Genomic DNA, 15,137 nt, shown 5'->3' with positions numbered 1-15,137 from the left:
TCAGCCTGACTAACCGGTGTCTGTATGTAGCCTAGATACTTTTATAGCCTCGCTACTGTATATAGCCTGTCTTTTTACTGTTGTTTTATTTCTTCACCTACCTATTGTTCAACTAATACCTTTTTGCACTGTTGGTTAGAGCCTGTAAGTAAGCATTTCACTGTAATGTTGTATTCAGTGCACGTGACAAATAGACTTTGATTTTAAATATTTAGGAAGAGGTCATAATTTCAAGGAGTCTGTAAAGGAAGAAACCACATTGAAAAAGTGGTAAGCAAGTTAGGGCCAAAAAACAGATTTTCACAAAGTCAAATTAATTTATTGTGTTAGAGGATTCATGATTTTTGTATCTAAACCAAAGTAGATCATTTAAAGATCTTTCTATATATCAGTTGGGGTCTCTATAAGCTTCAGTATGAGGTCCTAAACCTAGCATGAACGTGCATCCTTGTAGCTGTGCGGGTTAATAGTCTAAATGTTTTCCTTGGGGTAAGTGTTTTCTTCCCAGGCGTAATGCAAGGAATTATAGCTGGGATATAAGTTAACAACAGGACCTATGTTAAAAGTGCCAAAAAATGTACAAAGTGTTTGTTAGAAGTAAAGATACCTTAATATAAAATGACTCAAGTAAAAGTGAAAGTCACCCAGTAAAATACTACTTGAGTGAAAGTTTAAAAGTATTTGGATTTACATATTCTTAAGTATGAAAAGTAAATGTAATTGCTAAAATATACTTAAGTACCAAAAATAAAAATATATAAATAATTTCAAATTCCTTATATTAAGCAAATCAGACGGCACCATTTTCTTTTTTTTCTTTTTTTACAGAGAGGAAGGGGCTCCAGTAGACATAATATACAAACTAAGCATTTGTGTTTAGTGACTCCGCCAGATCACAGGCAGTAGGGATGATAGGGGATGTTCTCTTGATAAGTGTGTGAATTGGACCATTTTCCTGTCCTGCTAAGCATTCAAAATGTAACGTTTGGGTGTCAAGGAAAATGTATGGAGTAAAAAGTACATTATTTTCTAGTAAAAGTAAAAGTTGTCCAAACTATAAATAGTAAAGTACTTTAAAGTATTTTTACTTACTTTTTTACTTAATTTAACTTAACTTTTACTTTTTACTTTTACTTTACACCACTGGTGGACACCCCTTCAAATGAGTGGATTCTTGAGTGAATAATTGTTCGTCAGGAGCTTCATGAAATGGGTTTCCGTGGCCTAGCAGCCGCACACAAACCTAAGATCACCATGTGCAATGCCAAGCGTCGGCTGGAATGGTGAAAAGCTTTCCGCCGTTGGACCCTGGAGCAGTGGAAACGCGTTCTCTGGAGTGATGAATCACGCTTCACCATCAGGCCGAATCTGGGTTTGGCGGATGCCAGAAGAACGCTACCTGCCCCAATGCATAGTGCCAACTGTAAAGTTTGGTGGAGGAGGAATAATGGTCTGGGCTGTTTTCTCATTGTTTGGGCAAGGCCCCTTAGTTCCAGTGAATGGAAATCCTAACGCTAAGGCATACAATGAGATTCTAGACGATTCTGTGCTCCCAACTTTGTGGCAACAGTTTGGGGAAGGCCCTTTCCTGTTTCAGTATGACAATGCCCCTGTGCACAAAGCGAGGGCCGTACAGAAATGGTTTGCCGAGATAGGTATAGAAGAACTTGACTGGCCTGCACAGAGTCCTGACTTCAACCCCATTGAACACCTTTGGGATGAATTGGAACGCCAACTGCGAGCCAGGCCTAATCGCCCAATATCAGTATCACCTCACTAATGCTCTTGTGGCTGAATGGAATGAGATGTTCGACGAGCAGGTCATGTGTATGTCATGTTTATTCATTCTGATTATTCCCTGGGATTCTCAACATCCTGAAATAACTCCCTTGACAGAGTGATGCTGAATGTAAAAAATGTTCAAACTCTCCCCTACAATGAAAGCCTGTGGGAACATCAAAGGCCCTAATAAAACCTGGAGGGGAATTTTTAGTGTGACTCCAGGATGAGGCCGAGCTATTCTTCTCACACACTAACCCGGGGGGTGTCTTCAGTCTGGTTGAGTCAAACCAAAGAGCTTTCCAGAACGTTTGCAATCTGAGAGAGAAGATGTCTGCTTTATAACTTATCTTTGGAAGACCGAGCTGGGTCAAAACGTGTTGCACCATACATCCACTGACATGTTAAAAACGTTCCTGGTCTGCTGCACTTTTTTCAAACCGTGAGAGTACATGTCCTTGTACTGTGTGTACTATGGTTACCTACAGTATTTTTTTAATGACATAAAATGCTTTACAATTCAATCAGTCAACCAAAAGAGGGAGCAACAGTCACAAGACAAAGTGCAGAGGAGAGAACCCTTGAGAGGAACCCTACTGCTGACTTAGTGAGTGTTTCTGTATCGCTCTATCCCTTACCTCCACAAGTCTTCCCGTCATATGTAGCACAGACCCAGTCATGGCATTCACAGCGTGGTCCATAGTAGTTCCCTGGCTCTGCGACCTGGCATATGCAAGCCCCACAGTCACACTCTCCCCTACCACTGCAGATAAGGCCTTCAGGGGTCTTGCACCGCCGTTGGGACGACTCAGCAGACAGCGTACATACCTGCCTGGGAAAACAAGAGGATTAGCTTTTTATATCTCTATAGCCTATAGATCATATGTAGATGTATATATTAAGTATGTTATTATCAACACAATTTCCATAACTGGCCATAACTGCAGCAACAGAGAGATGGCATGGCTGGCCCTTTTAATTATGGCGTATGGGGCAGTCTGTGGAGCCGTCTATTGATTGTGGAATGTGTTGACATTAAGGTTAGGGTTTAGGTTTGGGATAGGGTTAGAAACAGAAAAAATAAAAGTACAAAATTATTGCCTACAACTGGGATTGAACCTGAGAGACCATTTTTAATCCCCAATGTCCTATAGTGGGGCAGTTAAGCAGATAAATTGTTCACTTCTTTGATAAAAGCACCAAATTTGGAAAAGATGTAGATTCATGTACCCTGAAAATATTTAGATTGAAGCCACCCCAGATTTGACCCCTGGCGTCCGTGGCGACCATCTTACAAAATGGCTGCTGTCGTTAGCACTATTTATCTGGACTTTTTCAAGACAAACGCACCAAATTTGCTTTCAGGTAGATTAATTTACCCTGAATAGATTTAGATTTGGCCACTGGAGACCTTGGTAGTCATCTTAAAAAATGTAAAAAAATGTACATTTCACAAGGCTTATTTTGAGACAATAACCACATTTGGCACAGAGGTAGATTTAGAGGTAGATTTAGGTACCCTAACATTTTTAGATATAGAGCCACCACAGATTTGGTCCCTGAGTGCCATGAATGCCATCTTACTAAATGTCCCCAGGCTGTACAACTATTTTACAAACATTAAATCTACAAGACATCATGGCATATAGTGTACTTCTTTGACTTTTAAAAGTCATAGCCTATACTTCTTGGCTTGAATCTTCTGAATGCCAAAATGGCTTTAAAGGCCCAGTGCAGTCAAAAACTTGATTTCCCTATGTTATATATACACACAGTACCAGTCAAAGGTTTGGACACACCTACACATTCAAGGATTTTGTCTTTTTTTTTACTATTTTCTATATTATAGAATAATATTGAAGACATCAATACCATGAAATAACACATATGGAATCATGTAGCAATCAAAAACGTTGTATATTTTATATTTGAGATTTTTTTAGCCACCCTTTGCTTTGATGACAGCTTTGAACACTCTTTGCATTCTCCCAACCAGTTTCACCTGGAATGCTTTTCCAAAAGTCTTAAAGGAGTTCCCACATATGCTGAGCTCTTGATGGGACAAACTTCCAGAAGGACAACCATCGCTGCAGCACTCCACCGATCAGGCCTTTATGGCAGAGTGGCCAGACGGAAGCAACTCCTCAGTAAAAGGCATATGACGGCCCTCTTGGGGTTTGCCAAAAGGCACCTAAATGACATTAACGATGAGAAACAAGATTCTCTGTTCTGATGAAAATAAGATTGAACTCTTTGGCCTGAATGCCAAGCGTCTGGAGGAAACCCAGTACCATCCCTACGGTGAAGCATGGTGGTGTAAGCAGCATTATGCTCTGGGAATGGTTTTCTGCGACAGGGACTGGGAGACTAGTCAGGATCGAGGGAAAGATGAGCGGAGTGAAGTACAGAGGGATCCTTGATGAAAACCTGCTCCAGAGTGCTTAAGACCTCAGAGTGGGACGAAGGTTCACTTTCCAACAGGACAACAACCCTAAGCACACAGCCAAGAGAATGCAGGAGTGGCATTGGGACAAGTCTCTGAATGTCCTTGAGTGGCCCAGCCAGAGACGGACTTGAACCCGATCGAACATCTCTGGAGAGACCTGAAAATAGCTGTGCAGCAACGCTCTCCATCCAACCTGACAGAGCTTGAGAGGATCTGCAGAGAAGAATGGGAAAAACTCCACAAATACAGGTGTGAACAAAGTACTGAGTAAAGGGTTTGAATACTTATGTAAATTAGATGTTTATTTTTTTAATTTGTAATACCTTTGCAAACATTTCTAAAAAACAGTTTTTGCTTTATCATTGTGATGTATTGTGTATAGATTGATGAGGGGAAAAAAAGATTTCATCAACTGTGAAATAAGGCTGTAACCTTACAAAATGTGCAAAATGTCAAGGGGTTTGAATACTTTCCGAAGGCACTGTATGTACTGGGGTTGGAACATAAGGGAGGAGGAGAGGTGGACTTCTCTGCATACAGTGTGTCTATAATACATTTGTTGTATATATGTATTAGAGCTGTCTGTCAATTAGATTTCTCATCTTGGCCTTTATTCTTATGTGTTATAGGTACAGTGCCTTCAGAAAGTATTCATGCCTCTTGTCTTGTTCCACATTTTGTTGTGTTACAGCCTGATTGATCTTTTCACAAACATCGACACACAATACCCCATAATGACAACGGAAAAACATGTTTTTAGACATTGTTGCTAATTTATTGAAAATGAAATACAAAAAGATCTCATTTACATAAGTATTCACACCCCTCAGTCAATACTTTGTAGAAGCAAGTTTAGCAGACTGAAAGAGGTCCTCTAGGATTTTGCCTGTGTTTAGCTCCATTTTGTTTATTTTTTATTAACTATCCAGTCCTTAACAATTACAAGCATACCCATAACACGATGCAGCCACCACTTTGCTGGAAAATATGGAGACTGGTACTTGTATTGGATTTTCCCCAAACATACAACTTTGTATTCAGGACAAAAAGTGAATTGTTTTGCCAATTGTTTTGCAGTATTACTTTAGTGCCTTGTTGAAAACCGGATGCATGTTTTAACACATTCCAAAGCATCTTCCCACGGCTAGGTACCCATAACTTGATGCAGCCACCACTATGCTTGAAAATATGGAGAGTAGTACTCAGTAATGTGTTGTATTAGACTTGCCCAAAACATTGCAAACAGGATGCATGCTTGGGAATAATTTGTATTCTGTACAGGCTTCCTTCTTTTCACTCTGTCAATTAGGTTAGTATTGTGTCGTCAGTGTTGTTGATCCATCGTCAGTTTTCACCTACCATTAAATTATGTAACTGTTTTAGTCACCATTGGCCTCATGGTGAAATCCCTGAGCGGTTTCCTTCCTCTCCGGCAACTGAGTTAGGAAGCATGCCTGTATCTTTGCAGTGAAAGTACAATTAATAACTTCACCAGGCTCAAAGGGATATGTCTGCTTTAAAAAAAAAGACGCATGTACTAATAGGTTCCCTTCCTTCTTTGCGAAGCATTGGAAAAAGTCCATGGCCTTTATGGTTGAATCTGTGTTTGAAATCCACTTTACAGATAATTACAGATCCACTTTACAGAAATCCACCTTTCAGATAATTGTATATGTGGGCTACAGAGATGAGGTAGTCATAAAAAAATTATGTTAAACACTTATTTCACACAGAGTGAGTCCATGCAACGTATTATGTGTCTTGTTAAGTTCATTTTTACTCTTGATCTTATTTAGGCTTGCCATAACAAAGAGTTTCAATACTTATTGACTCAAAACATTTCAGCTTTTCCTTTTTAATACAAAATATAGAAAAACATTCCACTGTGACATTATGGGGTGTTGTGTGCAGGCCAGTGCCAAAACATCTCAATGTCCATTTAAAATTCAGCATGTAACACAACAAAATCCGTAAAAAGTCAAGGGGTGTGAATTTTTTCTGATCGTACTCTACATTCTATATCTATGCTATACCTTTCCTCATCCCTTCTTTCAACTTTTTCCATTTTCTTTTGGGGAATAGTAATGTGTGTTTCCTTTTGTAAACAGTGCTGGTCTCTGGTAACAATCCCCATCTCAAGAGTCAAGAATGCCTCTGTTCACTCTTCCCTCACTTTCTTCCCTCATTTTACTTCCTGTGAAAAAGTAATTTGTCTATAGGTGCAAGGTGACTGTGTGAAGTTTTACAGCTTTAATTGTAATCGTACTCACTTTCCCTTTCTTTCTGACTATTTCTCTCACTCTCTCTGTCTTCCTATCCTCTCCTCTCTCTCCATGCCGCTTCCCCTCTCTTGTTTTTCCTCTCTTTCCCCCTCTCTCTCTCCCACCTTCTCCCTCTCTCTCTCTGACTGTAAATCTTTTGTGGCTCCTGAACGTTCAGCTCTGCAAATGCTGTAGGAGTATCTCACAAATGAATGGATTATCTCATTGTAATGTAATTTCTGTTACTATTCACGTCCTATTTTAAGCATAATGTGAACTAACCAATACCTAGTGTACTCTAAAGGCAGAAATACCTCCTATGGCTGGTGAGCTACTGTATGACAACAGCTAACCAGTGCAATATAAGAAAATGGTCATTTGACAATAGCTATAATGTTTCTCTGTGTTATGTAATTCAACTGATAATGGCCGAGGTTAGAGCTGGGGTAGAAACCTACAGTCTACAGACACAAGTATGTCAATGTTCAATGTTCAGGAAAGAGAGACAGAGTCCCGAGTCATTTCAAATAGGTTAAAAGGAAAGGAAAATGGGGATACCTACTCAGTTGTACAACTGAATGCAGTCAACTAAAATGTGTCTTCCGCATTGAAACCAGGTTGGAATGGAGAATGAGAACCAAGAAAAGAACATACTGTACAGATACAGATATAGGATCTCAATTTGATCACTCTCTTGTTGCTGAGAACATTCCTGCAAAGCAGGAAATGCAAACTTGTAGTGTATATGAGTTTTTCAAAGGATTCTAAAGTTAGCAATTTCCACTTTGAAATTTGCCCGTACAAAAAATGTATCACCCCCTACAAAAATGTTCCTTAATTATAATCCACATAATAATTCACATTTCCTGTTGCTGCAGAACTATTTTCCTGCTGTAGCAAACTGGCTGTACAGTCATTCCACTTGGACTGCAACTCCAGACGGGCGATCTTTCAAAGCTTTTGTTTTGCTGTCCCACTCACTCGGAGATTTCCCAGTGAGTCTTTTGGTCTAGGTTTCTGACATTCTTTTCTATTCCTGGCCTCACATGCTAAGGCCTTTCCTGTTCAGGAACAGCAGAAATATTCCAAGGGGTGAGTAAAACCCAAATATCAAATATTCCTGCCACTCCCAATTTGATAAAGGAACAGCTTATTACACTCTTTATGGAATAATGCATGCATACCTTATCTAAAAGAAATGGTGGCACATTAACAAACACAAACCAACCAGGGAGAAAAAACTCAACCCTGCATTTGAGCTATGGGCTACAACAACATACTGTTATTAATCCTTGACTTCACCGTAGCTGTCACATGTACAGTAATGGTACAGAAAGCCTCTATATTTCCCAATTAACATGTGCTGTGGATTTTGGGGGGCCTACCACCCAACCACATAACACAACAACAAACACCCTACACAGCCTCAACATTGGCCACATTCACACGCGCTCGCGCACACACACATACACACAGCCCCCTGGTGCACCTATTTTGAGTAAATACCTCCTTCTCTCCTCAGCTGAGTCCAGTTTACAGACTATGCTCTGCAATGTCATGTGGCAATACTTACTGCAGGCTCCCCACTTTGAGACTTTCCTTCAAGGCCAAGGCAAAGGAAGATGTGGTTTCCCACATTCACATCAGACAACTATTTCACTGTCTATTTTTGTTTAGTTTTGTGTAGTATCATAAGAAATGCAGATGCATGATACAACACACCACAAAACAAGCGCTCGTGACATTTCAAGGGAATGGTTTCATATCCTGCAAATGCAGCTTGATTTATGTAAAACAAATTGTCATCACCACTTTGTACAGATACAGTTCATGTGACATAGACATTCTTTTCCACTATTGATGTAACATTTGTTCAATAACGTTTCAAAATCACATAATGTCCTTTGAAAACACCTACCCAGTGCAGAGGTAACAACTTTCTTACGTGTCAATAAAATTAAAAACTTGTACTCCATAATAGAGAATCTGACAGTTTCAAACTTAACCAACCACATTTACGTACACTACTGTAACGGCACCTTTTTCTACTTCTAAACGTTCACCCAGTCAGCAGATCTCACCTCTCTCTGCCCTCTCTCTCTCTTTCTCTCTCTCTCTCTGTCTTTGAAACCCCCAAACTAAGTGAAAAAGAAAGCCATGGTGAAACTCCAAAACTCACCCCAGCGATTGTAACAAACTTTGCTCGACAGCCGTGAGCAGAATAAGAAGCAAGGGAACTAACATACAGTTCACCAAAGCCTCCGCACGCATGTTTAAATCCCACAGAAACCTGGAGTGAAGTCGCCTACAAGAATTTACCCCCTTTTTTCCCAAACAGAGGGAGAGCTAGAGGGAGCGAGGAAGAGGAGGAGTGAGGAAGAGGAGGAGAGAGAGAGGGAGAATGAGCAACGGGTTGGACAGAACTGGTCAACCCTTCTCTCTCTCCATACAAGTGCCTTTGATTAGTTGTGACTCTCTCAGGCTGAGTCCTGGGCAGGAGTTGGAGAGGAGGAACCTGCCAAAGAAGAAAAGAAAAGTTCAGTCACAGTTATGTAATTAGAAACAGTCTTTCATACATATGATTTATCGTTGTTTTTTTCTCTTTCTTTCCTGAGTCCTGAGTTTCTTGATCAAAGACAAGTATTGAATCAAAAGTACCCTAATAGGTACTATACCTGACCATGGTCAAACTAATGAACAAATTTTGCAAAGCAGTATTCATTGAACATTTCAATATTTTATTAGCATTTTTCAATTGTGTAAATTTTTAAAAATAATTATAGGCCTATTTAGATTTTTTTATTTTGTGATTATTGGAAGACACCTGACAAATGACTGATTCCCACAATCCTGCAATTCATTAATTGTGGGTGCAATTTATTTTTACTGTTGCAATACAGTTACCTAAATAATTGTCATGTATTGAATTTCCATGTCATGATTGCACTGACTGGTGGGTTTTTAAGGATTATGGACTTGTCTAAACCAATAATATACACTGATTTAAGCCACGCAGGCACTGCCAACCAACTGACGCTGCATGCTATTGCCAGGAAAATCCTAATTTTGGTGGTATATTTTCACTATTTAGGATTTCTATTTGAGGCCTGTGGTCTGCCAGTGCCTGTTTCAGCTTGCCCCAGTAGCCTACCTACTGTTGCTGGGGGGATGAATTTGCGCAAACACTGCCGCAGCTGCAGCCGTCTGCTGCTGATGTGATGAGAGGAATGAGCTGCAGGGTCGCTAAAACTAGTCTCTGGCTAAATAACTTTTGACATTTCATTGTTTTTTTTTACCCAGCACGCAACCAGTACTATTTGTACTTATTATGGATCCCCATTAGCTCTTCCTGCTCATTCACAGATTTCACAACACACTGTGTGCCCTCAGGGCCCTATTCCACCACTACAATATATCTACAGTACAAAATCCATGTGTAAGGGTGTGTATGCATGTGTCTGTGCCTATGTTTGTGTTGCTTCACAGTCCCCGCTGTTCCATAAGGTGTATTTTTATCAGTTATTTACATATCATTTTACTGCTTGCATCAGTTACTTAATGTGGAATAGAGTTCCATGTAGTCATGGCTCTATGTAGTACTAAGCACCTCACATAGTATGTTCTGGACTGTGAAGAGACCTCTTGTGGCATGCCTTGTGGAGTATACATGGGTGTCTGAGCTGCGTGCCAGTATTTCAAACAGACACCTTGGTGCATTCAACATGTCAATACCTCTCACAAATAAAAGTAGTAATGAAGTCCATCTCTACTCCACTTTGAGCCAGGAGAGATTTACATGCATATTATTAATATTAGCTTTCTGTGTACATCCAAGGGCCAGCCATGCTGCCCTGTTCTGAGCCAATTAAAATTGTTATGGAACCTGAACCCATGACTGAACAGTAGTCCAGGTGTGACAAAACTAGGGCCCGTAGGACCTGCCTTGTGTTGTTAAGAAGGTAGAGCAGCGCTTTATTATGGACAGACTGGACAAGCACTTTGAGACTTTCCTATCAACAGGACCTGAAGTAAAAGTTTCTCAGTGTCGTGGCTGAAAAAGGACATGTATAATATATAGTACAACTAACTGGTTTTTCTATGCATCGTCAAGACCGAACAGCAGCTTTGGGTAAGGTTAAGGGTGGAGGACTGTCTCTTTGTTAACAACAGCTGGTGCGCAATCTCTAATCTCACTTCTAAAGGAAGTGGCAAAGTTTTGAGTTAGAATACCTTTATGATAAGATGCGGACCACACTATTTCTCAAAAGAGTTTTCATCTATATTTTCATAGCTATTTACCGCCACAAACCGATGCTGGCACTAAGACCGCACTTAACGAGCTGTATACGGCCATAAGCAAACAAGAAAATGCATATACAGAGGCGGCACACCTAGTGGCTGGTGATTTTAATGCAGGGAAACTGAAATCCGTCTAACCTTATTTTTACCAGCAGGTCACCTGTGCAACTAGAGAGGAAAAAACTCTAGATCACTTTTACTCCAATCACAGAAAAGCATACAAAGCTCTACCTCGCCCTTCATTTGGCATATCTGACCATAACTCTATCCCTCTGACTGCTGCTTACAAGCAACAACTCAAATAGGAAGTACCAGTGACATGCTCGTTACGGAAGTGGTACGATAAAGTGGAAGCTATGGGGCTGTTTTGCTAGCACAGACTGGAATATGTTCTGGGATTCATCCGAAAACATTGAAGAGTTTACCACATCAGTTATCGGCTTCATTAGTAAGTGCATTGAGGACATCATCCCCACAGCAACCATACGTACATACCACAACCAAAAAATCAGGGAACATCCGCACTGAGCTAAAGGCTAACTCTGCCACTTTCAAGGAGTGGGACACTAATCTGGACTCTTGTAAGAAATCCCGCTACTAACTCTGACGAGCCATCAAACAGTCAAAATGTCAATACAGGACTAATATTGAACCCTACCATGCAGGCTCTGATGTTCGTCGGATGTGGCAGGGCTTACAAACTATCACGGATTACAAAGGGGAACCCATACGCGAGCTGTCCAGTGACTTGAGCCTACCAGTCAAGCTAAATTCATTCTATGCTCGCTTCCTGGCAAGCAACACTGAACCATGCACGAGAACACCAACGGTGCTCTCCGAAGCCAACCTTGAAACAGGTTAACATTAACAAGGCCACGGGGCCAGACGGATTACCAGGACACGTACTCAGAGCATACCTACGTTTCAAACAGACCACCATAGTCCCTGTGCCCAAGAACGGCAAGGTAACCTGTCTAAATGGCCATTCCCCCGTAGCACTGACATCTGTAGCCATAAAATGCTTTGAAAGGCTGGTCATGACTCACATCAACACCACCATCCCAGACACCCTGGACCCACTCCAATTCGTGCACCGCCCCAACAGATCCACAGATGATGCAATCGCTATTGCACTCCACATTTCCCTCTTCCACCTGGACAAGAGGAACACCTACGTAAGAATGCTGTTCATTGACTCTAGCTCAGCATTCAACACCATAGTGCCCTCCAGGCTCATCACTAAGCTCCGGAACTGGAACTGAACACCATCCTGTGCAACTGGATCCTGGACTTCCTGATCGGCCGACAACCCAGGGGCCCCTCTCCAGTGCTTAGTCCCCTCCTGTACTCCCTGTTCACTCACGACTGCGTGGCCTCGCACGACTTCAACACCATCATTACGTTTGCTGACAACAGCAAACAGTGGTTGGCCTGATCACCGATGATGAGACAGCCTATAGAGAGGAGGTCAGTGACCTGGCAGTGTGGTGCCAGCTTAACAACCTCTCCCTCAAAGTTAACAAGACAAAGGAGCTGATCATGGACTACAGAAAAAAGAGCCCATCCATATCAAATAGCTGTAGTGGAGTGGGTCGAGAGCTTCAAGTTCCTTGGTGTCCACATCACAAAGGAATGAACATGGTCCACACACCAACACAGTCGTGAAAAATGCACGAGAATGCCTTTTCCACCTCAGGAGGCTGAAAGGATTTGACATGGGACCTCAGATCCTCAAAAACTTCTACAGCTGCACCATTGAAAAAATCTTGATTGACTGCATCACAGCTTGGTATGGCAACTGCTTGGTATGCCACCTCAAGGCGCTACAGACAGAGAACCGCACAGCAAGTGATACCGATGCACCAAGTCTGGAATCAACAGGACTCTGAACAGCTTCTACCCCCAAACCATAAGACAGCTAAATAGTTAATTACATACCCAATAGCTACCCGAGTATTGGCATTGTGTCACGCCCTGGCCATAGATAGGCTTTTATTCTCTATTTTCGTTAGGCCAGGGTGTGACTAGGGTGGGCATTCTAGTTTCTTTATTTCTATGTTTTCTATTTCTTTGTGTTTGGCCGGGTGTGGTTCTCAATCAGAGGCAGCTGTCTATCGTTGTCTCTGATTGAGAACCATAGTTAGGTAGCCCTTTTTCCCACCTGTCTTTGTGGGCAGTTGACTTTTGGGCACATAGGGCAATGTAAGCTCACAACGCTGTACCTTGGTCCTCTTCTTTTAACGGCCGTGACACATTGACCTTTTTTGCAGTAACTATATTGACTTATCACATAGAGTACCAGTCAAAAGTTTGAGCACACCTACTCATTCCAAGGTTTTTCTTTATTTTTACTATATTCTACTCTGTAGAATAATAGTGAAGACATGAAAACTATGAAAAAACACATATGGAATCATGTATTAACCAAAAAGTTTCAAAATAAATCGAAATATATATTATTTCCTCATGAGACCTAGTTTCATAATTGCTATTGATGGTTTTTGCGACTGCACTTGAAGAAACGTTAAAAGTCTTGAAATTTTCCGCATTGACTGACCTTCATGTCTTAAAGTAATGACGGACTGTCGTTACTCTTTGCTTATTTGAGCTGTTCTTGTCATAATATGGACTTGGTGTTTTACCAAATAGGGCTATCTTCCGTATACCAACCCTACCTTGTTACAACACAACTGATTGACTCAAACGCATTAAATTAAATTTTAACAAGGCACACCTGTTAATTTAATTGCATTCCAACTGACTACCTCATAAAGCTGGTTGAGAGAATGCCAAGAGTGTGCAAAGCTGTCATCAAGGCAAAGGGTGGCTACTTCTAAAATATATTTTGATTTGTTTAACACTTTTTTGGTTACTAGATAATTCCATATGTGTTATTTCATAGTTTTGATGTCTTCACTATTATTCTACAATGTATAAAACCATTTAAAAAAAACTTGAATGAGTCGGTGTCCAAACTTTTGACTGGTACTGTATGTTCGCTGCTATTGCTATTAAGATCTGGTGCAACCAATTACCTACATAATACACATCATTTGTTAAATAAAGTCCATCTGTGTGCAATCAAAAGTGTCACATAATATGTCACATGATCTCAGTACATATACACCTGTTCTGAAAGAACCCAGAGTCTGCAATACCACTAAGCAAGGGGCACCACCAAGCAAGCTGCGCCATGAAGATCAATGAGCTCTCCAAACAGGTCAGGGACAAAGTTGGGGAGTACAGATCAGGGTTGGGTTATAAAAAAAATTATCATGAACTTTGAACATCCCACAGAGAAAAAAATACATTATTAAAAAATTGAAAGAATATGGCACCACAACAAACCTGCCAAGAGAGGGCCGCCCATCAAAACTCACAGACCAGGCAAGGAGGGCATTAATCAGAGAGGAAACAAAGAGACCAAAGATAACCCTGAAGGAGCTGCAAAGCTCCACAGTGTAGATTGGAGTATCGATCCATAGGACCACTTTAAGCCATACACTCCACAGAGCTGGGCTTTATGGAAGAGTGGCCAGAAAAAAAGCCATTGCTTAAAGAAAAAGATAAGCAAACACGTTTGGTGTTCGCCAAAAGGCATGTGGGAGACTCTACAAACACATGGAAGAAGGTACTCTGGTCAGATGAGACTAAAATTAATATTTTTGGTCATCAAGGAAAACGCTATGTCTGGCGCAATTCCAACACCTCCCTGAGAATACCATCCCCACCGTGAAGCAAGGTGGTGGCAGCATCATGCTGTGGGGATGTTTTAATTTGGCAGGGACTGGGAAACTGGTCAGAACTGAAGGAATGATGGATGGCACTAAATACATGGAAATTCTTGAGGGAAACCTGATTCAGACTACCAGAGATATGAGACTGGGACAGAGCTTCACCTTCCAGCAGGACAATGACCCAAATTATACTGCTAAAGCAGCATTCGAGTGGTTAAAGGGGAAACATTTAAATGTCTTGGAATGGCCTAGTCAAAGCCCAGACCTCAATCCAATTGAGAATCTGTTGTATGTGTCACACCCTGGTCAAAGTATTTTGTGTTTATCTTTATTTATTTGGTCAGGCCAGGGTGTGGCATGGGTTTTTGTATGTGGTGTGTTTGTATGGGGATTGTAGCTAGTGGGGTGTTCTAGCTAAGTCTATGGCTGTCTGAAGTGGTTCTCAATCAGAGGCAGGTGTTTATCGTTGTCTCTGATTGGGAACCATATTTAGGCAGCCATATTCTTTGAGTTTGTCGTGGGTGATTGTCCTTAGTGTCCTGATGTCATTGTTCTGTGTTAGGATACACAAGTATAGGCTGTTTCGGGTTTTGTTAAGTTTATTGTTTTGGTAGT

At 41.0% G+C, this 15,137-nt stretch overlaps 1 protein-coding gene across 1 annotated transcript in view; it reads right to left on the bottom strand.

Moving 5' to 3' along the window:
- itgbl1 (integrin subunit beta like 1) overlaps positions 1 to 8,988 on the bottom strand; it is a 115,806-nt gene extending 106,818 nt beyond the window's left edge. Inside the window, exons 1-2 of the mRNA XM_036958515.2 lie at positions 8,666 to 8,988; positions 2,418 to 2,611 (exon numbers count right to left, since the gene is read on the bottom strand). Of these exons, the coding sequence (XP_036814410.1) occupies positions 2,418 to 2,611; positions 8,666 to 8,757 (286 nt within the window). The 5' untranslated portion in view covers positions 8,758 to 8,988. The remainder of the gene's footprint in view (positions 1 to 2,417; positions 2,612 to 8,665) is intronic.
- Between the last annotated feature and the right edge of the window lie 6,149 nt (positions 8,989 to 15,137).

Source organism: Oncorhynchus mykiss, chromosome 22 (genome assembly GCF_057628025.1).
Source record: "Oncorhynchus mykiss isolate SJ-2025 chromosome 22, ASM5762802v1, whole genome shotgun sequence".
NCBI lineage: Eukaryota > Metazoa > Chordata > Actinopteri > Salmoniformes > Salmonidae > Oncorhynchus > Oncorhynchus mykiss.
Note: the sequence above shows the minus strand (reverse complement) of the source record. Positions and strands in the feature narration are given on the sequence as shown.